The sequence below is a fragment of the Physeter macrocephalus genome, chromosome 5, assembly GCF_002837175.3.
Source record: "Physeter macrocephalus isolate SW-GA chromosome 5, ASM283717v5, whole genome shotgun sequence".
Taxonomy (NCBI): domain Eukaryota; kingdom Metazoa; phylum Chordata; class Mammalia; order Artiodactyla; family Physeteridae; genus Physeter; species Physeter macrocephalus.
Genome location: NC_041218.1, coordinates 14325261 through 14352242, shown reverse-complemented (window position 1 = coordinate 14352242; position 26982 = coordinate 14325261). Strand labels below are relative to the sequence as shown.

Genomic DNA, 26982 nt, shown 5'->3' with positions numbered 1-26982 from the left:
ATAGATGATGTCTCATAGATGATAGCTATGTTCCAGGTTACAGGCGGCAAAGCCTGAATTAGAGTGGTCCCCAGGGAGAAAAAGATGAAGGGACAGATGCAAGAGAGGAAGTGATGTTAACATGGTGAGGCAAGAACAGGTGGATCCAATAGGACACTGTCTGCGTGGAATAAGAGAAGAGAGGAAGATGCCAGGCATCCAAACCAGTCTGGGAGCATGGGACTCTTCCAGAGCACAGCCGCCAGGCTCGGAATACTCACTGCCTTCTAAAACTTTCACACCTTTTGTTTCTAATCTTTGACAAACCTCTCAACAGAGGTATTATTATTCCCATTTTGCAGATGAATAAATAGACTTATTGAGGTTAAGCTATTTGCCCATCACACAACTAGAAAGTGCCAAGGAGAGGAAACCTAATTATTGGCTTCGAGTGTCTTCTCTCCCCAGGCCAAGTGTATTTAACAACTGCAGAGTCTTAGCCTCGAGAAGACCTCTCTACCTCTTGGAGTTAACTCTACTGTCCTCTGTCTACACTTTGAGTCACAATTCCTCAGACTCAGTCAGTAAAGATTCCTTTTTTTTTTTTTTTTTTTTACTCAGACTCAGTCAGTAAAGATTTCTTTTTTTTTTTTTTTTTTTTTTTAACTAAGCAATTATACAGTAGACTCCAGGTGAGCAAGGACTTCCTTCCTTGGAGAAGTTCCTTCCCAGGCTGAGGATGGTGCTTTTCCCTTGATGGTTACTGCTAGTTACCAAAAAGCTGACCATCCGTACACTCAGCATCATCTATAATAAAGATAACCAAGGTGAGAGGTGAGAGAAGCAAAATGGGAAACGTCTTCCCCAGGCTTGGCTGCTGGACCATAACCTTTCCCCCCAATCATTCTTTTTAATCGTTAATTTAAAATTAATAACACTAATATTTTCTCTGATTCTGAATATAACGTGTGCATATGTTTATGAAAACAATGTGGAAGAAACAAAAATGGAACTCACGCATTATCCTACAGAGAAGATGAAACAGAACAACCAAATGAGAGTCTTTTGTTAAGATGTGTGTGATGATGGCGTCGTACACCCATCCGTGCATGTGTGTGTGCACGAGCCCCCTAGGCCTGCTCGTCTGCAAGTCTAGGGGAATAACTGCGGGGATTGTGGACTGTATAAAGATGATTGCAAGCCCATCAAAGAGAGCTTCTGTTGGTATGCAACTCGTGTAAGAGTAAATACTCCATAACTGCTCGGGTGTAACGCAAGGAAGAAAACCTGAAGCGACGGCTATTGTCCAACATACAGATCATGCTTCACTGTCTTACAATATTTTCTCTGCGTTGCTTTTTAAAACATTTTTCATATTACATGCCCCATCTCGTATCACATTAACCTAAATAAAAATGTCATTATCCATTCAGTTCAACAGACGGCAGGCAGAGTGTGGTAGAAATTATAATCACGCCAGCCGACAACAAAGCATCCTAATCACAAGCACACAGAAGATCTGATGGTGGGCATCTGGTCCAGCCTCCATTTTGCACTGTCCAGGCATACGATTGGATTCAATATGGAGAGACCCCTATTTATACACAGGGCATGCTTCTGAAGAGTTGCCTGTAAATCAAATTTTATGTTGCATCCCAGTTTTGTTGCATGAAAGAAGCTTCAAGCTTGAGATCTAACGAGAATGCCTTTCAAACAGTATTCTTCGTTTTACCATGTTACTATCCTTCTGAAATAAATCTAAAAGATATTTTGGTATATGAGATTGCATTAAAGTAGAGTTCACTTGTACCGCTAACTTTATTAAAATAATGGAAGGAATGCAGTCAGTGAGCTAGTCATAGAAACGTGACTTAGATAGTACTGACTTCTCCAGCAGCAAGTTAGCCGGAGATTTACTGAGAGTAAAAACCTAGAGGCTATTAGAAGTGACCCATTTGCCCACACTTTTGTACTGATGGATTATTAAATTGATGGCTTGTGAGAATTTAGAAAAGAATGCAGCAGTCATAAGCGTCCACTCAGAATTTCCAAGATAGTAATTCAGGATAGTCATCGTCATTTTTTCTTTTTTTTTGTGAGTGGACTTCAGGATAGGTAGATGAGGTAAATTATACTTCTGTTTTGGCAAATCACTTGACAAGTCCCCCGCCACTGACATTGATAAGATGCTGCCTGGCGGGATATTTATTTAGGTTCATGCACAGCTGGCCAAAGAGCTGGAAACAGTGATACTGACCAATTCCACGGCTGCCTAAAGCCTAGCGGAGGGCCACAGCTCTGTGTCCGATCCTGGGTACATAGCGACAAACTAAAGGCTTAGAAGGCACACTGACCAAATTTCAAATGGAACAAAGAAGGAATGGCCAAGGACACAGGAGGTGAGATTTGAATGTGTGAGCACACCCTTGGTCCACCCACACTGAGTACAATCACCCCAGGGCTCTCAGCTCTTATGGCTTGATGAGCAGAAAGTTCTTTTTCCCCAGATTTCCTCTCCAGATACTCCCTCTAAGAGTCCTGGCAACAAAATACAAGGGGAGGGTCTCAGATGCTCTGCCATCCCTCCACCGTGTGCGTAGGTGTGTTCTGCTTTGCACATCTGCTCCTAGACCCGCTGCCCAGCTGCCCATAGGTGCCACCCAGGCTACTGTCCCCGCCCCGGGCCATGGAGCCCTGAACTCAGACTAGCTCACTCAGGCTCACTCAACAGGGGCGCCTCCCACAGCCAGCAGTGGGGTCCCTGGGGACACAGTACTTTCCTTACATCCCAGAGCACATGGGGCTGGCTTGGAGGGGGCCATAGGAGGGAGGGGTCCAAAGAGACCGTGTGATCCTCCAGCCTCAGGCAGCAGCAGCCCAGGCTGGCCCCCCTGCTGGGCCTCTCCAGTCACCTGACTGTCTCAGGGCAGGTAAGAGATGGCTCTGCTCAGAACAGATGGCAGGGCAACTTTCTACAGCAATACGTGTCAGGTCAGTGTAAAGCCTTCCAAGAATGGACCGTCAAGGGCCAAAAAATCAACTGCACGTGATGATGACTCGTGGAAAAAATCCCTGTGGTTTTCGTTGACCTGAACGTCAGTATTTGTGTGTGTTATGTGTCTTCTCAAAAGGTCAACATGTACCCCTGGCTTTGCGACTGACTTGAAGGGAAGGGATCCATTTACGATTTTCGGGATTGCACCTGAAATGCTGTTTCCATTTTTACTATATACCAAGTGCTGTTCTAAGTGCTGGGGATACAAAAATGAACAAACAGACAAAAATCTCTCCTGATCTCAGGAGCTGATATTTTGGTGTCAAAAAAGTAAACTCCAAACATAAATAACATTTCAAAATATGTTTTCCATAAGAAATGCTCAGAACAATGTATCGCAGCATGTTGCTTTAGCTACAATGTTTGTCCGTAATGTACACTGGTTAAAAGGATTCCTCAGCCATAAAAAGAAACGAAATTGAGTTATTTGTAGTGAGGTGGATGGACCTAGAGTCTGTCATACAGAGCGAAGTAAGTCAGAAAGAGAAAAACAAATACCGTATGCTAACACATATATATGGAATCTAAAAAAAAAAAAAAAAAACCTGGTTCTGATGAACCTAGGAGCAGGACAGGAATAAAGACGCAGACTTTAGAGAAGGGACTTGAGGACACGGGGAGGGGGAAGGGTAAGCTGGGACGAAGTGAGAGAGTGGCGGGGATATGGGGATATATGTATACGTATAGCTGACTCACTTTGTTATACGGCAGAAACTAACACAACATTGTAAAGCAACTATACTCCAATAAAGATGTTTAAAATCAATCAATAAATAAATAGATGTTTTTTTAAAAAAAAGATTCCCCTCGTCGTTTCCGACTTGGCTTTTCAAACATACAGGAGAGAATGAAAGGTCTCGTGGGCGCCCATCAGGCTCCACAAAGAATTCCACCCACTCAAGCCGGACTTTTGGGGTCAATGTGGTGGGTAGCCAAAATGAGACCTAAATTTGTTGAAGGTGGATCACAGCTACATGAATGTTCATGATACCATTCTTTCTTTCTGTGTGTATGTTAGGTGTTTTCCATAATAAAGATATTTTAGTATTAAAAAAAGAAATTCAGTAGTTGTCCTGCATGGGCACTGAAGGCCTCTTAAAGTCAAGGGTTCCCTATATTTGAAGGTTTAAACAGCTTAAGCAGAAGTGAATAACCATCCATCCACATGCTGTAAAAATGACTTTTGTACTGAATAAGAAGTTGAAATGGGTGACCTTAGGTTCCTTTCAATACTGAGATTCTATATTCTAGTGGAGGATCTAAAGTATAATTGGAACCAAGCAAACAGGGATTTGGGCTAATTCCAGAGTTAGTACATATGGATTGTGGTCTATTTACTCTCTAATGCTAACCAAATGTCACGAAACTGAGTACTGATTCTCATATCTAAGCATTTAATGATCATTTTCATAATTATTTCACAGTATTTACTCTAAATCCTTCCTTCTTTTTGCTTTCAAAAAAACACACAGATTGTTTAAGCTAAAATAGACGTTTACAGCAATCGTATTTTATAATATTTGTGAATCTTAGATCTTCCTCTTGAATCTTAGGTGCATGAAAGGTACATTCGAAATGATGACCATTTTTTCCAGGCAGCACCACACATAACCTCTTCATCTGCAGCTAATTTAGGTGTGCTCCCTGCATGGTGTCCTAATTACACCTTTGTTATCTGCTATCAGATGGCGCCTCTAATCAGCCAAGCCTGCAACCTGCTCCTGGCCCATTTAAAGCACTATGCAGAATCCAGGGACGCTTTCGACATCCAGAGGTACGGGCGCTGCATGGCTACATTACAGATGAGAAATCACATGTTTGAATTGCTGCTTCTTGTAACTGTACGTAATTGCCAGACAATTACCTTGGGACCAGCAAACTATGGAAATGCGAGAAGCTCCTAAAAGTATGGGTGGACTAAGAAGAAGAAATGAAACCCACGGAAAATGTGAAGCAAAAGCAAACGAAGCCCAGGGGGCTGTGGCTTGTGGAGGGAACCCTGAGTGGGCAGTGTTTTGTGGGTGGACTTGCCCTCCGACCTCTATAGACCCAGGAGTGGGCAAGATATGTCTGGGCAGAAAGGACAGGGTCCTGGGGGTGGGGGGTGGGGAGGAGTCCATGCATTTTTAATTCAAGAAAAACTGTGGCACCCCTCAGGCTAGAAGCCATGACTTAGTGGTGGACCCTCAGTTTAAACGACTGACTGTCTGGCTTTTTGCCTAATTGTCCTGTGCTAAATTATGGTTTATACCAGATGAAGAGTCGCACAGCAGATTAGCCAGAAGCCAACTCGGCTCTTATTATCATTGTTAATAAAATAATAACATAATCATCATCAGCATTTACATTCTACCGTATTGTTTACAAAATTCTCTCCTCTACATTCTCTCTGGTCATGAGATGCGTGAGTTGGGTAAAGATAAGATGGGCCCGGCAGCCGTAAAAGCAAAGTAAACAACTCTTAAAACCTTTACATCGTCAACAATTAGGATCAGATGAAATCACATTCAGTAGTCGAATTATTGTTTTTGCTGTCACAGGGAAATGTGTCATCAATTATAGAAATGTTTTCAGTAAAAGCAGTCAAAATAAAAGACGTCACCTGGAGGAAATATCGTGTAGTCCTTAATGAAAAGTGATTGGTTATAGAATTTATGAAGAAAAGGAACTAAGCATGTGCCTACCTCAAGCCACAAAAATAGACCTTTTCATTATAAAAGGATATGAACACCCAGTTGTGAGCCTTTTTAGAAGCAACCTGACTACCTCTATGACATAACAAAAAAGAATTACTCTAGCTTAAGATGGCCATTTGGGGGGCAGGTTTCCTAGAGCCTAAGAGGTTAATTTTTCTGAAGCTACTGCCAGACACTTTTCCTTGTGTTTGTTTCTAAAGTGCAATGTGTGTTTCCTATAATAATATACATATGTTCGTAAAGCTGGTACCAAAGTTTGTCTTGTATTTATTTGAGCCTCACAGGGCCCTGGTTTTTTGTGTGTTGCTCTTATGAAAACTGTAAAATCATTAGGAGGAAGAGGGAGACAGAGCTAATAAAACTAGATAATCAGGTTGTTAATTTCATCAATCACAGTTTGCTGTACATCAATCAATCGTTAGACCCTGGCCTTGGATGGGCTCTGCAAAGCCTCTGTAAAGCACATAGGCTTTGGGTCAAGTGTTTTCCCTCCATGGGGAGGAAAATGTAAAGTGTACTTCTTGGTTTTGACTGAGTCTGGTTTGAAGCTACCGGAAGGCTGAAAGTTGAATACCTGAGGCTCTCCTCCCCTCCCCCATCTTTGTCTAGATCGGCTGCTATGTGTTTAGGTTTCCCCCTCAAATTCTGCGCTCACGCCCCCAGGATCTAATCCTGGGGGCTCCTCTCCCACCACCTCACTTCGGATCTGCCGGAAGCTCCCCTTTCAAACAGGTAGACGATGGAGTCGTTGCCCCTCCAGGAGTGCGTAGGATGGGGAGGCCAGTGGCTGAGTCCTTTCCAAACACAAACTGTTCTCTCCCCCGTAGGTGCTACTGCTGCTACACCACAGATATGGTTGCCAGTGTCGCCTTTGGCACCCAGGTGAACTCCCAGAAGGCTCCCGAGCACCCCTTTGTGAAGCACTGCCGGCGCTTCTTTGCGTCCTCCATCCCCAGACCGACCCTGGTTTTAATCTGTAAGTACAGCTCTTGCGGAGGGGGGGTAAATTGGGCAAGTTGGGCAGACCCCGTGACACCCCGGTGGCCCCAGGCGGCTTCGGGGCTCAGCCCTTGCCACCTGGAAAGGGTACTCAGGGTGTCTCTGAGAGTCACCCTGTGGAGTCTGCCCTGCAGAGCCCCTGTTTTTCTGGAGCAGCCCAGGCTCCTCTGTACCAGTCTGGTGCCACTTATGACCAACACAGGTAGCCCTGGCCTGGCTCATCACTGCCTTAGCGAGCATGGCCGCCGTGCACGGGGCTGAGTGCTTCGCCTGCATCGACTCTGTTAGTGCTGGTTTTCACCCCATCAGGAAGGCATTCCCCTCCCCACTTTACAGATGAGAAAACTGAGGCTTAGAAAGGCAGAGCCAAGACTGGAACCCAAACCTTTCATTGTCTAGGGCACGTTTCTCACCCCCAGCAAACTCCGCCTTAGAATACTTCTCTGCTTGAAGCCAACGCACAGTAAATTAGAAATCATATGTGACGGGTGACTAGCAGATTACCGAATGCTGTGGAGACCAGTCCATTTATTTTATTTCTGTTTTAGAAGTGAGTTTTTACCCTCTGGCCAATTCCGGTATCTTCTTGATTTTATGGAAGCAATTGATTATTGCTATAATTCTTAACCATTCTGTTGGGCTGGTAAATTCTATTCATTCCTTGGTTAGTTTCATTCCCATTTCTGAGTCAATTTCTGTGGAAGCCCCTGTCACCTCCATCTGCTCTGCACTGACATCGTAAGAGTTGTCGCTCTGGGGGTCAAAGCAGCCTCCTCCTTCGCCCCTCACCCTCTGCACTCCAGGGAAATGCCCTTGCCATCAACCATGGAGCGCCCTGCAGGGCAGGTGGGTCCGCTGTTCCATGGCTGCTGCCGCTCCAAGCCCTCCCTCCCTGCTGTGTCATTTTGGTTCAGGCTCCCGCTGATGAAAAGGGGCAGAGCATCCTGAGACCTGCGTGGACCCATTAGGGTCCTTTCCCCCGGCTCCCACACATGCCTGAGTACAGAAGGCCCACCGTGAATGCTGAGGAGCTGAACTGAGCTGAGCTCCCCAGAGACGGGCTTGGCCCACGGCCCAGGCTACCATCCAGGAGGGAACAAGTGTCCCTGACCCAGGGAGCCTCGTCATGGAGGACTGTCATGCCCAGGGCATGGTGGCAAGGGCACAGGCTGCACATGGCACGGTAAGGGACGTGCCCACAGGGGACGGGGCCAGCATCCTCGTCAGCAGCCGCAGTGGCAGCTCTTAGAAACAATTCAGGTGGCAGCTCTGGGGAAAATGATCCAAAGGAAAACAAAATGCAAATGACCAGAAAGTTAAGTAAGTAGATCGGCTTCTACCGTTTGCTAAGACTTGAAACATGGCCTACGATCTGTTCTTTCCTGATGAAATACAAAGACCTTGGACCCTCATCTCTAGGACCTGGGAAATTAGCTTATAAGCATGAGACTTGAGAGGTAGACGGTAGTGGGCATTCAACCGTACAGACGTTTATCAAGTGCTTACTGTGGGCAAGGAAGGGTGAGGAGCCCCGAGGTAGAAAAAGATAGAACCCTGCTCTGAGCAGCGGTAGTTCAGAAGGGAAGACAGGCCTTCAAAAGACTGATTCAAGGCCAGGGTTTGCTTCCTGGCAACAGGCATCTAATAGCCCTGGTTTATTCTCACCCCCTTTTCAATGCCACTTTTGTTTTTCTCTTTCAAGTATCATTTCCATCCATAATGGTCCCACTGGCCCGGATTTTGCCCAATAAGAACCGAGATGAACTGAATGGCTTTTTTAACAAACTCATTAGGAATGTGATTGCCTTGCGGGACCAGCAAGCAGCAGAAGAGGTAACGTATTTTAATAGGACACAGCATCGAAATGGAATAGAAGCTAAGCTGGCAGCGCTGTCTGTTTTCTCTCCCTCCCGTCCCAACCCCACACACCCGCGCCATGCTGTCCTTCAGTGGCCTACCACTCAGAGCTTTGCTGGGGCAGCCGAGGCGGGGCAGTGAGGAGGGGTAAATAAGGAGAGAAAGGCGAAAGCAAGCAGGAAGGGCGGTGGGGAGACGCCCAGAGCAATGTGTCCACGCACTCTGACCCCGGCGAGTAGAATTAAAGCTGTCCTCCCCCAAGCTCACGGGCCTCTTATTTCAAGCATCACTCCCAGCGCAGGTTACGGGCAGCCTCGGAGAATTTTCTAGGTAAATTTGCCCACGTGTTTTTCATCAGTGTATTCTTTCTAGTGAAAAACAGCAAGACGGAGCTTTACAGCACAAACAGCATCATGATTAGAGGGGAGTTCAGGCAGCTGTCACCAGCCCCACATTCCCTTTCTGCGTGGAGGGCATTGCTGCAAAAGGCGTGGTTGAGGGCCTTCGCCTGCTTCACTGAGACCTAGAAATTTCTTTCCTCCTTGAAGACTTGCCCTATGCTTGGCTCACAGTAGGAATCGAGTAAATATTTGTTGACTGAACTTGGCTGAGAATAGAAATAGGAATTTTCAGTGTTAAGGAAAATAATTTCAATATTGCATATGCTCATGCATGTATAATGCTATTCTTTATGGGCCTTACTGCAGTCAAGGAAATCACTTAAAAGGAAAAAACAAGGCTGAAATGTCTCTTCCCGAACTGACTTGTGTCAGATGTAGCCTTAGCGTGTTTTCTCAAAGACTGGGCAGCTCAGGGGGGATCCCCAAGCGGGGGGACGGAGGTCCGGTGCTGCAGCATTGGCCGAGCATGAGATCAGGGGTCAGTTAGTGGCCGGATGCACGGAGCAGCCTCAGGCACAGCCTCGTCCTGCCCGGCTTCACTTTCTGAATACTGTGTAGCAAAGGTGTCCTAGACCAGAAGGTGACGGAAGCTCACAGGTGCAGACAAGCTCACAGCCCTTTGGCCCAAACCACTGAGAACTCAGCCTGCCGCCCTTAGAGGTGTGAGAAGAATCAGCTCCCCGGTGTCCCTGGCCCAGCTCTGCTGTCTAAAAGGACAGACCGTTCTCATCCAGGTTCATGCCTCTCTCTCCAGGGTGAGGACGGAGCCCGGGGAAGGAGTGGCGAGGGAAGTCCCATTTTCAAACCTTAGTATTGCGGTGCCGGTCCTCCCTCACGCATGTGGGGTTTGTCACACACCCCGCCCCCAGCCTGAAACCCACTGGTTGTAGAATCAGGCTGAAAATTCTAACACTGTTGCACCAAATAGCTTACTAAGAGGTGGGGGGTTATTAAAGATCCAATTACTGGGATTGCCTCAAGCTTTTCCTTTTATAAACTCGAGAGCTATTTGTTTCAAACAATGAGTTGATCTGAGAAAAACCTCCCAACCACAAATCCAGGACTGCCCGTGTCAAGACAGAGCTATATGGTTACTAAGAAAACTTGCTTTAAACCCATCTAAACTCTGTAGACATTCCATCAAGCAGATGTGTGTTTGCGCAGTGGAAAATGCAGCACAGATGTTAAAAGGTAAATATTTTTCTAAGCTCTGGCCGATGGGTGGATTAGACACCTACATCTATCAGGGTGCATATTTTTCTTGGATATAACCGTAAACCAGCACTGTTGCAGTCCTAAATGGGCAGTGTTCAAATAGCCTCCGTGATGCAGTGCAAATAAAAGAAACCCATCTACACTAATGCTCCTCTCCAGCGCACGGGCCCCAGAGAGCAGCCCTTTCCTCTGGCCTCTGGAGCTGGAGGTTAAGACAGATTTCTATAAGGCTCCATAGCCCTGAAGCAGCCTGGCTGAGCTGGGATGAGAGGAAAGGTTGCCAGCTGCAGCTCTGCCACGGGGAAAACCCAACAGTGTGGCTGTGCCTGTGCTCTCCCTCCCGTCATTGCCCCCACATGACTCCAGCAAAGCCACAAGCAAGCCTCAGGGACCACAGCTGTACCGCACCCGAGGAGCTTCAAACGTGGCAGCCGAGAGAGCCCGGGGATGCTCTGGGGTCCCCAGCTAGCACCCAGGAGCCGAGAGAGCAGAGGATGCTCACCTCCCACGCGTGCCATCGTGCCCTGCCCTGGGACCAGTGTTAGAGTCCCAGTTGTTGACCAGGCAACAGGAGGGCAGCTGGTGGAAAGCCAGCCCTTGTGGGCGCCATTTGGGAAGCTGAATGAGCAGGGCTAGCGTGGAAGGAGGGTGGAAAGGGCCATCCTCTCAGCCATTCCCACCCGAGCAGACTGGCAGGACGCTGAGGCCTTGCCTCCTAAGTCTCAAGGTGCTTGCCACCCACAGGCTTAGCTGGGAGCCCTGCTGGAACCTCAGCAGACACCTTCCAAGGTCACAAAGCTGAGAAGCAGTAGAGCTTCAAATGTCTCATGTCTCCAAGGTTCCTGCTCCAAGTAGCACGCAGTTGCGAGCAGATCCAACACAGCCTTCCTCAAGATGCACTTAGGGCGTTGCATGTTTATCTGTGGAGTTATTTACTGCATAGCTAACATGTGCTCGGCACAGTACAGGCATGGTGTGCGAGTGGGGGCGGGGGCGGGATCCTGCCCTGGAGACGCACCTTAACAGATGCTAATGTGTGTGACATAGATTATTAATGCAATCGGAATTCAGAAGCCAACGGGTTGAGAAAGTGATACAACAAGTAAAGTACTCTGAGATTATCATTTTTTCTGTTGGTGGTTCTAATGTTCTCCCTTATGCTGTTAAGTCCCATAAACTTCAGAAAAGAGTAACATACTGGTTTTCAGTCATCACATCAAAGAGCTGTTCAAAGATGGGACGTGCCAGGTACGCACTTTGTCAACCCTAAAGCAATACGTAAACACTTCCATTGTTACAATCAGGGGTGGTAAAAATATAAAGAATATGCAGATTGCTGATAAGGAAGGTAGGGGAAAATGTAAGAAACCTCTAACCACTTAAATGGGGTAGGAGATGACTGAGGATAAAAAGGACCCACATGAGGAGGCTAGGCTAAGGGGTGCAAAATACAGACTGGAGACTTTGAAGACAGGCTTTACCAAAGCTAGTTCCCTCCCCCGCCCCCAGGTCCCGTGAACTCGCTGCTGTGCGAAACACGGGGCGCAGAAGTTAAGCCCTGGATGGCGGGGAAGTGAACGGTGGAGCACGTGCTTTGATTTAAATCCATACGATGCTTCAGTTGCTTTTTTGCTGGAAAAACCAACCAGCCAACAATACAAACACGGATAAAGTAAAAAGAATAAAAGCCCCCCTGGTTTTCCCAGCTCCTCAGCTCACTGTGAACTGTGGGGTACGGATGTCGCTAAACATTTTCTATGCATGGACAAACATAATTAAAGATATTTTCCATGTGCTGTTCTTGCAGAAATGAGATTCTACTGTGCATACCGTTCTGCAACTTGCTCTTTTTACTTACCGAAGTGGCTTAACATCTTCTTGACTCAGCCCAGATAGAGCAGCCTCATCCTCTGTAACGGCAGCATCACAGTCTGCTGCTGGCTGCGCTGGTCTCTGAACCAGTGCCGCGGTGAGGGATGGGTAGGGGGGTTCCAAGTTCTCTCCTGCAGTGAAAATCCTCGCTCCTATCGAGCTCTTTATTATTTTTTTTTTTTGCGGTACGCAGGCTTCTCACTGTTGTGGCCTCTCCCGTTGCGGAGCACAGGCTCCGGACACGCAGGCCCAGCCGCCATGGCTCACGGGCCCAGCCGCTCCGCGGCACGTGGGATCCTCCCGGACCGGGGCGCGAACCCGCGTCCCCTGCATCGGCAGGCGGACTCTCAACCACTGCGCCACCAGGGAAGCCCATATCGAGCTCTTTAAAAGCTGCATGTGGACTTGCCCGGCGGTCCAGTGGCTAAGATTCCGTGCTTCCACTGCAGGGGGCGTGGGTTCGATCCCGGGTTGGGGGAACTAAGATCCCACATGCTGCGCAGCCAAAAAAAAATAAAAAAAGAAAGAAAAGAAAAAAGAAGTGAAAATATAGTGTCCTACACACGAAACCTATATAATGTTATAAACGAATGTTACCTCGATAAAAATAATAAATTTTAAAGAAATTGTTAATAAAGAAAGAAAGAAAAGCTGCGTGTGCACATCTTCTTTTGTGCTCCAAGAAGCCTCTCTTATGTGACTCTAAGGCCAAAATATGCGCTTTCTTCTTTTGTTCCTTAGAGGCGGAGAGATTTCCTCCAAATGGTCCTGGATGCCCGACATTCCACCTCCTCCGTGGGCGTGGAGAACTTTGACATGGTCCGACCAGTCTTCTCTGGCACTGAATGCACAGCGAACCCTTCCCAGCAGCACCAGCCCAGACTCCTGTCCAGGCCTTTGACTGTGGATGAGGTCGTGGGCCAGGCCTTCATCTTCCTCATCGCTGGCTACGAGATCATCACCAACACTCTCTCTTTCGCCACCTACCTCCTGGCCACCAACCCTGACTGCCAAAAGAAGCTTCTGAGAGAGGTGGACCATTTCAGCGAGAAACACGTGAGTACAGTTGTCCATGCGACTGTATGTTCATAGAAGTGAAACTTATTTTTGATAACCATCTGGCTAAAATCACATTCTAAGTTTAGAAGGGTGCCATGGCCCACCTTCTACATGGGTTAACAAGTAAAATGGAGTGCTCAGAACAACAGGGAAAAAGAAAAAAAGAAAAGAAAAATTGTCCCGTGCCTTCATGGTCTGGGGTGGTCCATGAAACCAAGCCTGGCTCAGAGAAGCTGCAGAGTCCCAGGCAGGCAGGGTCAAGATCAGGGATGGAGAAGGAGGCCCGGTTTCCCAACGCTCTGTCTGTGGGGTCTTCCTGCCCAGGGAGGTGGATGTGAGCCAGAAAACGGAGCCAAGTGGAAGGCAGAAGCAGGCCTAAGGATGGGCCAAGTCAAAGCCGGAACGGAGATGGGGTGAGTGCTGAGGAGTAGGTCTGTGAACGGAGTGATGTGAAACGGGGCCAAGTCCAGATTCTGGATATTCCTTCTAGATGGAGCTGCTCTTTGCTGGACTGGAAGCAAACTTCCAAAGGTGCTGAGCTCGGCTACTTTTTTTTCTGGGTGCTTGTGTGAGTACTGCTTTGACTTATGAGTTGTTAAAGAAAGTCATTTAAAAGCTCTGTGCTTTAAAAGGAAGACCACCGTAATAGAAATCTTTCTGGTACATTCTGATGTAATGACTATTACCTTCACAATGTTGGGAGGAGGCCTGTTCCGTTATTGGAACCGTCAGAAGTTTTTTTCATATATTGAGCTGAAAACTGCTTCCCAGGAAGTTCCACTTCTTTATCCCGCTGGGGAAAGTAGATGCAAGGTGAGTCTTTCTTTTGAAAACTGCACTACTGTGTTACTGATTGCCTCAACTTCTGGCTCACCATGAGCTTATGGTCCACGTAAAGTTCTGTGACGTTATGACATCCGCCAAGCCAGGTGCCCCCAGTCCACTGCTTGGACCATTGATTTTCTGAGCGTAGGTGCAAGAGTTTAGAGTTATCCTTATTACTGCTCAAGTCAGCCAAAATAATTTTGAATCTTGATTCTACCATCTGTCATATTAGCAGTTCCTCCAGCTCTGTGTCATCTGGACTTGCTAAGCATGTCTCCTATTTCCTCCAAGTCATTGATGAAAATGTTGAGCAGGACAGGTCTTCCCTCCAGGATGACATTGACCTATTAATCAATATTCTGTGGGCATGGAGCCTCAACAAGCCATGAATCCATTAACCCTACGACCTACTTCCACCACCCATCTCATCCCATTTCATAGGTGGTTGTGGGTTTTTTCAGTTGAGGAGGTAAAGGAGGAAGGACCAGAGATGACTGGGGTACATTACTGCAAGAGAAATAAGGGGAGCTGAAGGTATATTAGGATGCAGTTAGGGCAGGAGACAAAACCCCAACCCCAAATGATTTAAATACACACATACAAAGGAGGGAGGTACTTATTAATACAGATCATTGAGCAGCTTAGGGGTAGAACTAAGAACACTTGGGACTACAGGTTTCCTTGCTCATAACCAATGGAGAAGAGAGCCTGTGACCCCAAATTCTCAGCAAGAGTCGTCAGGTTCACGCTGGTCAGAATGCTTAAGTCACTGCCCATTCTTGAACGGACGATTGTGGCCAGGGGAATGGGGGCGTGGATGGGCTTCAGTCAATCGATCCCACCCCCAGAGTCAACTGTACCCAAGTCAGATGTCTGCAGAACTTGGGAGAGCGACCTCCCAGAGGAAGCTCCGACGGCTATCCCAGGAAGGCGGTCAGGGCCGGAGAGGGAATTTAGCCCCCTGGTCTCAAATAAACCAGAAGGCAGGTCAAACAAGACTTTTAAAGCATCTAGAGAGTGGTCAGCCATGTGGTGGACGTGGTAGTGGGTTGGAGAGGCGACAACAGCTCTGAGAGGTAGAAGTCCTGATCCTCACCTTCAGGGAGTTTACTTGCCAGATAAAACAATAAGTTATGTCTATTACAACAATCCCTCCTTCCAAATGAAATTCTCCAGGGCAACAGAAGGCAGCACTTAATCAAGTCTAGAATGTGTGGTGTCGCTCACAGAGCTTGGGGCTCCAGGAGTCTGTCCCACCAGTTACACTGGTCATGTTCACCTGCACAGGGAGGGTTTCCATAGGCCTTCATTCAGAGGCCCTCACGCACGCAACCCCTTACCTCTGACATGGCCTAGACTGACCTTGACCTCAAGGAGGGTGGTACGATCTCACTAAACCCTGGCCTCCTTCAAATCCACCCCCCCGCTAGGATGGGGACTTCTCTCCCCGGCGAACGACCTCCCATGGGGCTGTGCAGAACGCTGCCAGGCACTGAGACCCCATGGGCAAATAAAGAGATTTCAGGAGGTAAAGTTTTTCAAACTTTAGTATACATAAAATCATCTGGGAAGATTGTTAAGATGCAGAGTCCAGGGCCCTCCCGCAGAGATTCTCATTCCATAAGTCTGGGCCAGGGCCCAGGAACCTGTATTTTAAATACACATCCCAGGTGTTTCCGACACAGGCGGTCCCCGGTTCCACCTTGAGAATACAGCCTTGGACTCTCAGGGTCCAAAGCCCTGCCCCAGCCATGAAAATGACCCAGCCCTGCCCCTGGGTCATTTTCTTTCTCTAGGTAACAGGTGGGACTGTCTCTGAGAAATGGGAATATAGAGAGCTGGTCTTTTTAAAAAATAAATTTGGTAGTCCCAATAGTGTTAAAAGTTGTATAACCTTGCACGTGGTACACACGCAGTAAATATTTTCAGGTTCTCTTTTTTCTTTTCTTTTCTTTTTTTTACTGTAATTAGAGTTCTGTTAATATGGGCCATCTGTCGGAACATGGAAATGCAGATTAGATGTTCACACATTAGATATTTTCCTGAAAATATTCCTGAAAATTTGCATGTAAAGTATGACTTGTGATAATTTTCCTGCTGGTTTCCATTCAACAAATATTTTCTGAGTGCCAGTTAATACCAGAGTCAGGCTCCAGACCCTACACCCAAGGATGTTCTGACCTAGTTCTTCCATGATATCCCTGTAGAGCCCCGCACATCTCATTAGATGGTCTTCCCTTGTACATTTCAATGAGGTCACTGGATCTGAGCTCTAGAGTTTCTCTTCCCTGAGCCATACCCTTTTTTTAGCAATGCCCTAAGAGAATGCAACAAAAGCTATGCTTTCTCCCCAAGAAAAAGTATGTATATGTGCACTGTATCAGGATTCTTTCTGCTGACAGTAATAGAAAACTCAACCGAGGCTGGCTCAGAGAGTTTATTGACCCGCGTAACTGAAAACTCCAGAGTAAGGCTGCCTTCAGGTATGGCTTGACGCAGGGGCTCAAACTCCGTCACTGAGACCCAGGTTGCTGTCTCTCCCCCTCTCTCGGCTCCAGTCATGCTGGGCACACTCCGTTCTTAGACAGGATCTCCCCTCGTGGTCTCAAGACAGCTGTGTAACCAGTATGTTGAACAGCCTGAACTAAGTGAACATGGAATCCTGAACGTGGAATCCTTTTGTGTTTTTTCCAATTATTTCTTTTAAATATGCTCTGACAAATCTCATCCCCTTTCCTTGATGATACTTTGGACGGATCGCAAAGGTTTCTGCTCCCTTTGGCATTAAATAGTTCAGCAGTCTGGTCCAGGTTAAAACTTCAGTCTCAGACCCAGTTCAATGCCCTTCCATCCCCTTAGCTCAGGCTGACCTATGGCCTGAGGAAGCTGTCTGGGGGAGGGGGTGTGGTCTGTTCTTCACCCACCCTCCTCTCCTTCCCCGGTGTCTCCTGTACCCCCATCTCCTCCCAGGGGTGGGGCTTCTAACAGATCCCTAAATCCTGCCTGAAGGGGGCTTCTCGGAGCCCCTCCCCTGTGGTATGAAGGTATATGGCCTCTGGTATGAAGCGGACGGATGCAGGCGTTTTTCAGAGGGCTGACTCCTGCGACCACCCCATATCCCCACAGATCCCTGATGAGGGAGGGGCTCCTGCCTCACAGCTTCTGGGTGCTGGGGTCTCCTGGTGGCAGCCGACCCTCTTAGGCAGGGTACCGGCAAGATGGCTGGAGCTGATCAATGACGCCTTGCAGTATCTGAGTGGCACACAGGAGTCACACACCTTGGCCACACCCACGGGGGCGATTCCCTCCGCGGTCCCCTCTCCGTGCCCTGACGTCTCTCTCCAGTTACTTCTCCTTTGCTCAGATAGGTAGAGAGGGCAAATGAACAACTTGCTGCATCAGCAGGCGGCCGCCATGCTCAGGTGGCTGCCCTGTCTCTCCAGGAATGGTTCTTTTGGAGCGCCCCCCCACCTCCTTGACTCAGGACAGGAGAACTCTTCTCCAGGCTGAAGACCCCTTGCTCTGATACGTTTTCCTTAAGTCCCTCTCACCTTTTCATAGGCTGAGGATAGGGGCAGTGGAGAGCTGGTTCGGGTCCAGCATGAAGGAAGAGTCTCTGTCCTGGGGGTTCTCGGCAAAAGTCTCGCAGCATCTCACTGACAGAGACTGGGTCATGCGCCTGCCTCTCAGCCCATCACCGGGGCTGAGGGGAATACGGTGCTCTGACTGGCTCAGACCTGGGTCACTCCCCATCCCTGGAGTTGATGCCCAGAAGGGGCCTCGCCGGAGCCACTCAGAACTCAAAGGGAGGAGGAGTGGGTCCCCAAACCCCTGTTACTAGAAGTGGGGTGAGTGGCTGCTGGGTGGCCAGAAAACAGTGTGTCCACCCGTGGTCTCCAGATTAGCTCCCACTTTCAAATTCTGTGTTATGCAATCACACTCACCTTTCCTCTGAACTTGTAAAAACCAGCTTTCCAAAGTTGAAGGTATAAATCCGACAGTGACTAGTACTGCCTGCTCTTTTGCACTTCTAAGTGATGTGTACTTCTTGTAAATGATGTGGCCACTTCACACCAAGTGTCTGGTGATGTCCACAGAGCCGGTCAATGCTTCTTTATTGGTTGTAGAGTGATGCCCGGGTTGGCAGCTGGCCTTAGAGCATCCTTCACCAGTGAAGACGGGAAATTGTCGGTGGTGAGGTCACTAATTCCGGGGCTCTCCTTGAATAGAGGAGGCATATAGGGACATGTAGGGACACTCCAGGGCCATCCTTCACTATAGGGGATTACCTTGATACATGCTTTACAACCCACGCATCCAGTGTGGTAACACCCCATCTCTCACCACCCTTTTGGACTCAAGTGGCCTTGATTGCTTTTCTCCTTTCAGGGCAGAGATCTCTGTTCCAGTATAAAATACAGCTATAATACAGTCTATAATGCATACCTCAGGGCTGCTTCTTTCTAGAACATGTATGTTTTCTCCCAAATCATCTGGCTTTGGAATTGTGTCTGGCCTCCCCTCCTTTCACAAAACTTTCTTTCTCAAGTCACCAATCTCATGGAGAACTCTCTTTTCTCCCCGTGTGTTTCCTTAGTCATCTTAAAGGGGAGGTACCTTCAATAGTGGAGGAGTGGGGAAAGATTTGTACCATTTTGACCGCTTGTAAAATTGAGAAAACACACAAATTATTTAATAAGACCTCTGTAGTATGGATGCTTCATTGTGTTCTCCAATATCTAATTTTGAAAAGGATGAGAAGGAAAAAAAAAAAAAAAAACCTTCTTTCCATATAAATTGTTTTTGCTATAGCTTTAGCACTTTATGTTGAAATTATTGACTTTTGATCTGGCTAAACCATTCTCTTTCCTTCTCTTTGGTGCCGGACTGTGGCGGCCAAAATTTATGACCCATTTTCCTTCTGCTTAATTGTTGTTATAAATCTGCTGGGCAGAACCCAGTTGTAAATTTATCACAAATTGGACTAGATTGATATACAGCCTCTCTTTAGGATAATTTGAACACAGTTATGCCTTAGAAGGAAGGCCATATTCTTAAAACTTCTCTTGAAGAGCTGCTTTGTAACCATTATAAATACCTAATTAAAATACAACTTTTTCTCTCTTAAGGATAAAAGAGCGTTCTATGCTGGGTATTTCAGCTGATTAGCTCATGCTGCTAATGTGGGCAAGGTTGAGGATTTGTTCCTTGAAGTAGCCAGAGGATCTCAAAGGAAAAAAGCATATTCTGTGGCTACACACGCACACGCACACACAGAGTCATTTTGCCCCATCCAGCTGTTTCATAAATACACGTCCTTTTTCTCAGGGGTAGGGTTGGGTGGAAAAACTGTGACTATTTTAACACAAATTCATCCTCACTATGGAAAAACAAAGTCTCCCAGTTTGGATTCCACTCAGGGTCAATCTTCAGGGTCATTTTCAAGGGAGTAGGCCAATCTTAAATTTGATTTTAAGATTCAAGTGAAAAACTGGAAATGGGTTTATCCCCATTGAGAAGGCTTCCTGTCCTATGTCCAGGTCTGCTGGGGCCCTGCTGTCTGACAGTTTAGGAGGGGTACACTCAGCTGCTCCCCTGATTCAATCTCCCAGCCACACAGGGCTTAGTGGTTCTTCTGGAAGATTCCCTTTCCTACAGATCCCATAATAGTACAACAGAACACAAAGCAATGAGGTACAAAGCAAGAGACAGGAACAAAGAGCAACTTATAGGGCTTCCCTGGTGGCGCAGTGGTTGAGAGTCCGCCTGCCGATGCAGGGGACGCGGGTTCGTGCCCCGGTCCGGGAAGATCCCACATGCCGCGGAGCGGCTGGGCCCGTGAGCCATGGCCGCTCAGCCTGCGTGTCTGGAGCCTGTGCTCCGCAATGGGAGAGGCCACAGCAGTGAGAGGCCCACGTAACGCAAAAAAAAAAACAAAAACAAAAAACAAAAAAAAAAAAAAGGCTGTTATAAACCAAGGACGTTCGGCATCTTAGGATAAACCACGATGAAATTCCCTTGGATTGGGTTAGCCATGTCATTCCTGGGCTCCTGGCATTTGGGGCATGAAACGCTCAGGCAAGGCCCACAGCTCTGAGCATGCCCCCGAGCTCCTGATCCTGGGGCTGTTCCCTGTCCTGGGGGTGCTGCTCATCTTGTGCAGTGGGAACCACAGGAAGGTTTTGAGTGACATCAGTCCAGAGGAACCCACTTCACCAGCAAAGTGGTGATGGCAACCACATCCACTTAGAAAATAAGTCAATCAAATCATATTCATTAATGAAGACCTACTAGTAATCCACATTGTATTCTATTACAGGAGGTCACAGGTATGAAAAAAATCTTTGTCCATCTGCTTAGCAAATAACATGTACTAAGGGAATGTTAAGTTCTCTTCTCCCTTTCTTAGAGAAACTCTTTTGGTGGCTTGTAACAAATTGTCATTTGAATTAGCTTATATAATTCTCACAATGATTTTAAGAGAGGTGTGTAGTTTTTAATCTCTGCTTTCCAGAGATGGAAATCTGGAATTTGGAAAGAATTCTTCTAGGATTGTGCTGTCTGGGAACAGTAAAGCAGGGGTTCAAACCCAAATCTTTTGCCGTCAGCCTTATATTCATTCATTCCGCATTTGTGGATCATCTACCGTGTGCCTGGAGCGGCGCTGGGCACCGGGGATCCATGTCTTGGCCATAGTCCTTGCCTGCAAGGAACTCACGCTGGTCAGGAAGAGTCTTTCCTTTTGGCCATCCTGTCTGAGACCGCACCATTTTTTTTCTGGCTCTAATTAATGATCCATTCATATCCCAAGGCCGGAGGATGAATGGCCATATTCAGGTTTCCAGTTTATGGTAATTTTCTTTGGAAACCAACCAGTTTCGGGTCTCCATTTCAATCTGCCCACACACTTCACAGTTAAACTTTCAAAAATGATGTGGAATGTGGAAATATTTCTCACAAGGTCCCAAAGGGAGCCAGTGACACCCTAACTCTTTTCAGTCTGGGAAACAGGGAGGAAGATCCCCCAAAGCGTTCGTGCCCCGGTCCGGGAAGATCCCACATGCCGCGGAGCGGCTGGGCCCGTGAGCCATGGCCGCTGAGCCTGCACGTCCGGAGCCTGTGCTCCGCAACGGGAGAGGCCGCAGCAGTGAGAGGCCCGCGTACCGCCAAAAAAAAAAAAAAAAAAAAGAACAACTTATAGGTCTAAAGTCAAACTGTGAAACAAAGACGAGAACTGGGACTCTGGCACGGTGACGTTAGTGTCAATAGACGGCGGTACCAGCCCCAGAGTGGAACGCCTCAAAATATAATGTACACATGAATCCCCCGGGGATCTTGCTAAACTGCAGGTTCCGCTGCAGTAGGTCTGGGGTGGGGCCTGAGACTCTGCATTTCCAACAAGTCCCCAGGTGATGCCGGTGCTGCCAGGCCATGGCCCACACTCTGAGCAGCCAGGTTCTAAATCCTGAAGACTGCATCTCCCTTGGTTGTGATGCATGTAGCAAGTATTTATTTCTAATGATAGCTAAAGTACTGATGTTCTGCCAATGATTTACCTTTTGTTAATAAAGTAAAACAGTTTCAAAATTATTCCAGCAATAATGGTGTCACTCTCACTTGACTGAGTGAGAGAGAAAGCGATGCAGGAATTAATTCTGGATGTGTCTTCAGAAGTGTATTGCCTATAACCCTAAAATCATCTTGCTTCCTTAAATACAGTTGCCCCTTCAACAACACGGGGGTTGGGGTGCCAACCTGCTGCACAAAAATCTGCATATAACTTTTGACTCCCTGAACACTTAACTACTCAGCCTAAGGAATAGTAGGCTAACAAACTCAGCCTACTGTTGACTGGAAGCCTTACGGATAACATAAACAGTCAATTAACATATATTTTGTATGTTATGTTATACCCTGTATTCTTACAATAAAGTAAGCTAGAGAAAAGAAAATGTTAAGAAAATCATAAGGAAGAGAAAATACATTTACAATACTGTCCTGTATTTATCAATACCATAAGCTTACTTCGTCTGTTTACAAGACGAATCATCTGTCAGTACCTGCATCAATATTGTCTTAGAGGATACAAAACACTGTAGATGCTATAGGTGCTACTAACACTAGACCTCAAAAAGGAAAAGATAATGTTAAAAAGAAATTCATATTTATTTACAGGTATAATGATTGATGCATTGATAATGAAGAAGCAGCAATATGCTTGCTTTATGGTAGCCTAGCCTATATACTAATCCTTATAAAATTTTGTATGGTATACAGTATTGTAGTCACATTCATAATACAGTATTGGAAACATAGTTACTTTTTTTTTTTTAAAAACCACTGACCCATGATGACAGGCTGATACAGTTTCTCCAATTATGAGAGAAGCAGACTGTATGTAATATAATTATTTGAAAGCAAAGTTATAGAACAGTAAGAAAACTAACACATTATAAAATTTTATATTAAATATCACCTTTATGCCTATGTAAGGACAGACTAGTATCTACATATATTTCATGCATGCATGACATACCTTTTTCTTAATTTTTTTGATATTTCTAGGCTACGTGGTTTGTAAGTTTCTTCAAATTGTCGCAAATCGCCAACAATTTTTCCAAAATATTTATTGGAAAAAAACTGCTTATAAGTGGACCCGTGTAGTTCAAACCCGTGTTGTTCAAGGGACAACTGTAATGTCCTCCGGAGTCGGGGGTGGGGATCTGGGGGGGAGCTTTTGAGTTGATTTAAAGTTGTTTTCAAGGCAGATGAAAGTGGCAACCAAAACCTTCTCTCCAGATTCACATGTAGTCTGGGGATCTGTCACATTTGACAGGCACCCACCTGGCTGGACCTTTCAGGCAGGGAGCCCCATCCAGACCATATGTACCCCTAGCGAGCCGTTGGTGTATATGACAGCTCTGGGTGTCAATTGAGAGGCCATGTCAAAGCACCACGGTCAAAGAGAACTTCCCTGATGCTCTCTCCCCGCGGGCCCAGAGCAAAACCTGTACTGCAGAAGAGAGAGCTGCAGTGGGGAACCCTGGAATGTGTCCAACTTGCTCACTTCCTGTCCTTCTTTCTGGAAGTGTCTGACCCAGAGAAGCAGACTCTCTCACCCTTCCCTGGCAGCCCAACAACTAATACCAGAGCAGAGAAGTCTTGACAGCCTACAAGAGGGGCCTCTCTGGTGTGCACCTGGACCTCCATCTTGGAAGTTAAGATTTGTGGCCACTGCTTCCAAAGCACCAATTCTGGGAAGGAAGAAGGAAGACAGGATGGGAGGCATCTCTGTGCCCCATCATTCGACAACGCAAGAGTCTCCAAAACAAGGTGAACAGCTAACCTGGACCGGGGACAGAGGCCCCGGTTTTAAAGTTCGCAGATACACACACCACCCAGGGCTCAAACTTTGGCACATCGGCTGGAGACGTTCAAAGCCCACGGCCACAGTGACCCCTGGGGAAACTGACCTGCCTTGACTTTGAACTGCCCCCAGGGGCTTCAGCGATGGCAGCCACATCCCCCGGGCTTGTGCCGTCCAGAACTCAGAGATCCGGGCAGCTCCCTGGCCTCTTGCTGTCTTTCCTCTCCCTCCTCGTCCACCCCATTTCTCTGTTTTCTCTCTTTTCTTCAATGTTCGCAGCACCGTTTAGCCTTCTTGCTCTCTCTCTTTCCCTGATTCTTATCCTGGCTCTAGGATCCAGAGAGACACAGAAGCTTCCCCACTCCGCCCCGTGACCCACTGCCAACTTGGGAGCCCCTGGCCATCCCAGAAGCCTGTCGCTGCACGGTGATGTCCCACTAGGGGTGCACGTGGGTGGTCAAGCGGGAGGCTGGTTGGAAGCAGGAGGGACTTGCAAGCGTGGCGCTTGAGCACTGTGAAGTGCTGTGAATTTTTAGCAATTAATGCCCCAACTCCCGCCCTCCCTTGAGTGCCTGCAGAGCAGTTCCGTCTCTGTAGAGGAGAGGTGACCTGCGAAGAGATGTTCCCCCTGGGAATGGGGCACACCAATCAGCACATATTTGGCATCTTTCATGTGGCGACTCAGAGTATTTTATATTCAATATCTGGGCCTCTAGAGGGGCCAGGCTTTGCAAAGCAAATAAGCTGGTGGCGCTGGTTCACATCAATCCAGAAAAGCGAGAACTGAAAACAAACTTGGGAAAGTGAAGTCCACAGGTGAAGCTTGGTGTTCTGTGGGTCCACTTGGCATTGAGCTAGATTCTCAACTGAATGGCTCATTTATTTAACTACTGCTCACATTATGGGCTCTTAAGACATCAAAAGTATGCAGGGCTTCCCTGGTGGCGCAGTGGTTGCGCGTCCGCCTGCCGATGCAGGGGAACCGGGTTCGCGCCCCGGTCTGGGAGGATCCCACATGCTGCAGAGCAGCTGGGCCCGTGAGCCGTGGCCGCTGGGCCTGCGCGTCCGGAGCCTGTGCTCCGCAATGGGAGAGGCCACAACAGTGAGAGGCCCACGTACCACAAAAAAAAAAAAAAAAAAAAAAAAGTATGCATTTTATTCCCAACAATTGGCTTTTGGAATGAACAAATAGACACATACCTTTTAAAAAAACTTCACTGGACTCTGTTGACCAGTGGTGGAGTAGGAACCTCAGAATGGTGACACCCCGGGCAAATGTAAAGACTTTTTAGATCTCCCCATCACTAGGCATCAAATTTCACCATTAGGAGGTGCTTCCTTTGTTTCAACACACATCCATTATTAAACGCCACTGCTCTTGGGAGGGGTGATGTACTCAAGTCCCCACTAGGACGTTAGCCCCACGAGAGCAGAGACTCTGCTTGTCACACTGGTGTATCCCAGGGCCCCCAACAGTGCCTGGCACACAGGAGGCTTGCGACAAATAGGTGACGAATGAATGAATGTTCACTCCTTTTCTAACTGGAGACTAACTCAAAGCAAATTTGAGGGAGGGAGTCATAGGGAGGTTACTGGAAGCTAGAAGGAAGGAAGCAGACCACAGTCAGCGAGAGAAGGCACTGCCGAGGGAGATGCGGGCAGGTGAGAGGGCACTTGAGGCCCCTACAGACCTAGTCGTGCTCCCACAGGGCTCCCGTGGGGCTCAGAACCTGTCATGCCAAGGAAAGGAGGGAACCTGGGCCTTCAGGGTCCAAGGAGACTTTAGAGGCCATGTAGGGCAGCCGCCCACCCAGGACCAATATCTGAGAGAAGGGCATGCCACTCTGCTTGAATGCCCCCAGGAGCAAAGAACTCACTACCTATCATCCTCCCATTATCCTTGATGAAGCTCTTCCTTACTGAGGGTTGAAATCTGCCTCTGCTGATTGCCCACCCACTTGCCTTTGTCCTACGTCTCTCTCAGTTCATGGTATTTGTCCACTAGCAATCAGCAAATTAATAGTTTCTTTCTAGGGGGCCACTTCCACACTCACTAATAGTCTGTCATCAGGCATCTCAGAGACAGAGAGAGGAAGGAAAATTGGGAAATCAGTAGAGGATAAGGAGACCTTTCTAAAATGTTTGCTTGTGGTCCAGACAGTCCATTTACTTTCAGTTTTCTGGTAAGTCTGCTTTGCCCCAGGACTGTGGACAGCATTACGTTTTGTTTTGTTGTGTGTCGTGTTTTCTTTCCCCGCCCCCAGCATTATGGTTTATAGCTGAATATGGTACATGTGAAAATATCAACCACGTGAGCCTCCTACTCCAGGCATAGGAATATTCCAGATCAGAGAGAATGTCTGACTCCCCTACGAATTGCAATGTGTAAGGTTTATAAAGTTAAGCACTTAGAATTCTGTCTTTAAATTTTAAATATTTAGATTGGGTCTCTAGGACACAAAAGGCAACACCTGTTTCTCACTCGCTTAATTTGATTTTTTTTTTTTCTTTTTGGTAGCACAAGTTGATTTTCAAAGCCTCATTCCTTGAATGTCCCCTATAGGAGGAATGTAATTAAACTCCACTAGCCTCCCCGTGCTGGGACCAAACTGGGGCCAGAGCTGTAGGAAACATAAGACAGATACCCTGCGCAAAGAATCCTTATTATAAGGATGAGAAGAGAATCAACCTCCCTCTGGTTATGAACAAGAAGATTTAGGAAGCCACCCAGGCTCTTTTTGCAATGGGCTTAGTCTCCAAGACATTTTAATTAGTAATTTAAGACTGGAAGGAAGAGGATCAACTCCTCACCTCCTCAGTGATGGGCAAGGACTTCAGCTCCACGAGAAACTGGTTCAAGTGCTGAGAAGGAGGGAGGCCCGGCGGGAGGGTGGTTCTCGACAAACTTTTTCATGGAAATGGCACAGCTAGGTATCCTGCCCCGTCATTCACTGTGTGTGGTGTCCCACTCGTTGAAGGTGGTTCTCAGCCCTTACCGGGGACAGGCATCGCCTCTTGCTGAGATACCTGGCAGGTGGCGCGCCAAGAAGCGCTCACTTAGGGAGGGGCTCTCAATCACACTTGGACAAACCTCGACTTCTCTCTGACCGAGGAGCACTGCCCCCCAAAGTGCCAGGCCCAGCCCTGCCGAGGGCCCACACGGGGGCACAGAGCTGCTACTCACTGGCAGTGTGACGTGGGTGACTGGCATAATCTCTTTGTTCCTCAGTTTTCCTATCTGTAAAATGGGAGTAGCAACAGTGCGTAGCTCATAAGTCTGTCGTGAGGCCTGAGTGAGCGAATCCATGTACGATTCTAGGCACAGTGCCCGGGTGTTTATATATATATCTCCCCCTTTACTCTCATCTCCTCTCTGTGTCTCAGTTTCCTTATCTGTGAAGGGACTAGACCTCTTCTCTGCTGGCAGCGATGCCGATGATGATGATGATGACTGAATGTTTACATGCCAGGCCCTAAGCGGAATATTTTACATACAACAGTTAACTTGAGGGCTTCCCTGGTGGCGCAGTGGTTGAGGGTCCGCCTGCCGATGCGGGGCACGCGAGTTCGTGCCCCGGTCCGGGAGGATCCCACGTGCCGCGGAGCGGCTGGGCCCGTGAGCCATGGCCGCTGAGCTTGTGCGTCCGGAGCCTGTGC

At 47.5% G+C, this 26982-nt stretch overlaps 1 protein-coding gene across 1 annotated transcript in view; it reads left to right on the top strand.

Moving 5' to 3' along the window:
- The window catches only part of TBXAS1 (thromboxane A synthase 1), a 145659-nt gene that overhangs the window by 88903 nt on the left and 29774 nt on the right, over positions 1 to 26982 (top strand). The window contains exons 6-9 of the mRNA XM_028489703.1: positions 4720 to 4808; positions 6558 to 6706; positions 8432 to 8562; positions 12816 to 13130. Of these exons, the coding sequence (XP_028345504.1) occupies positions 4720 to 4808; positions 6558 to 6706; positions 8432 to 8562; positions 12816 to 13130 (684 nt within the window). The remainder of the gene's footprint in view (positions 1 to 4719; positions 4809 to 6557; positions 6707 to 8431; positions 8563 to 12815; positions 13131 to 26982) is intronic.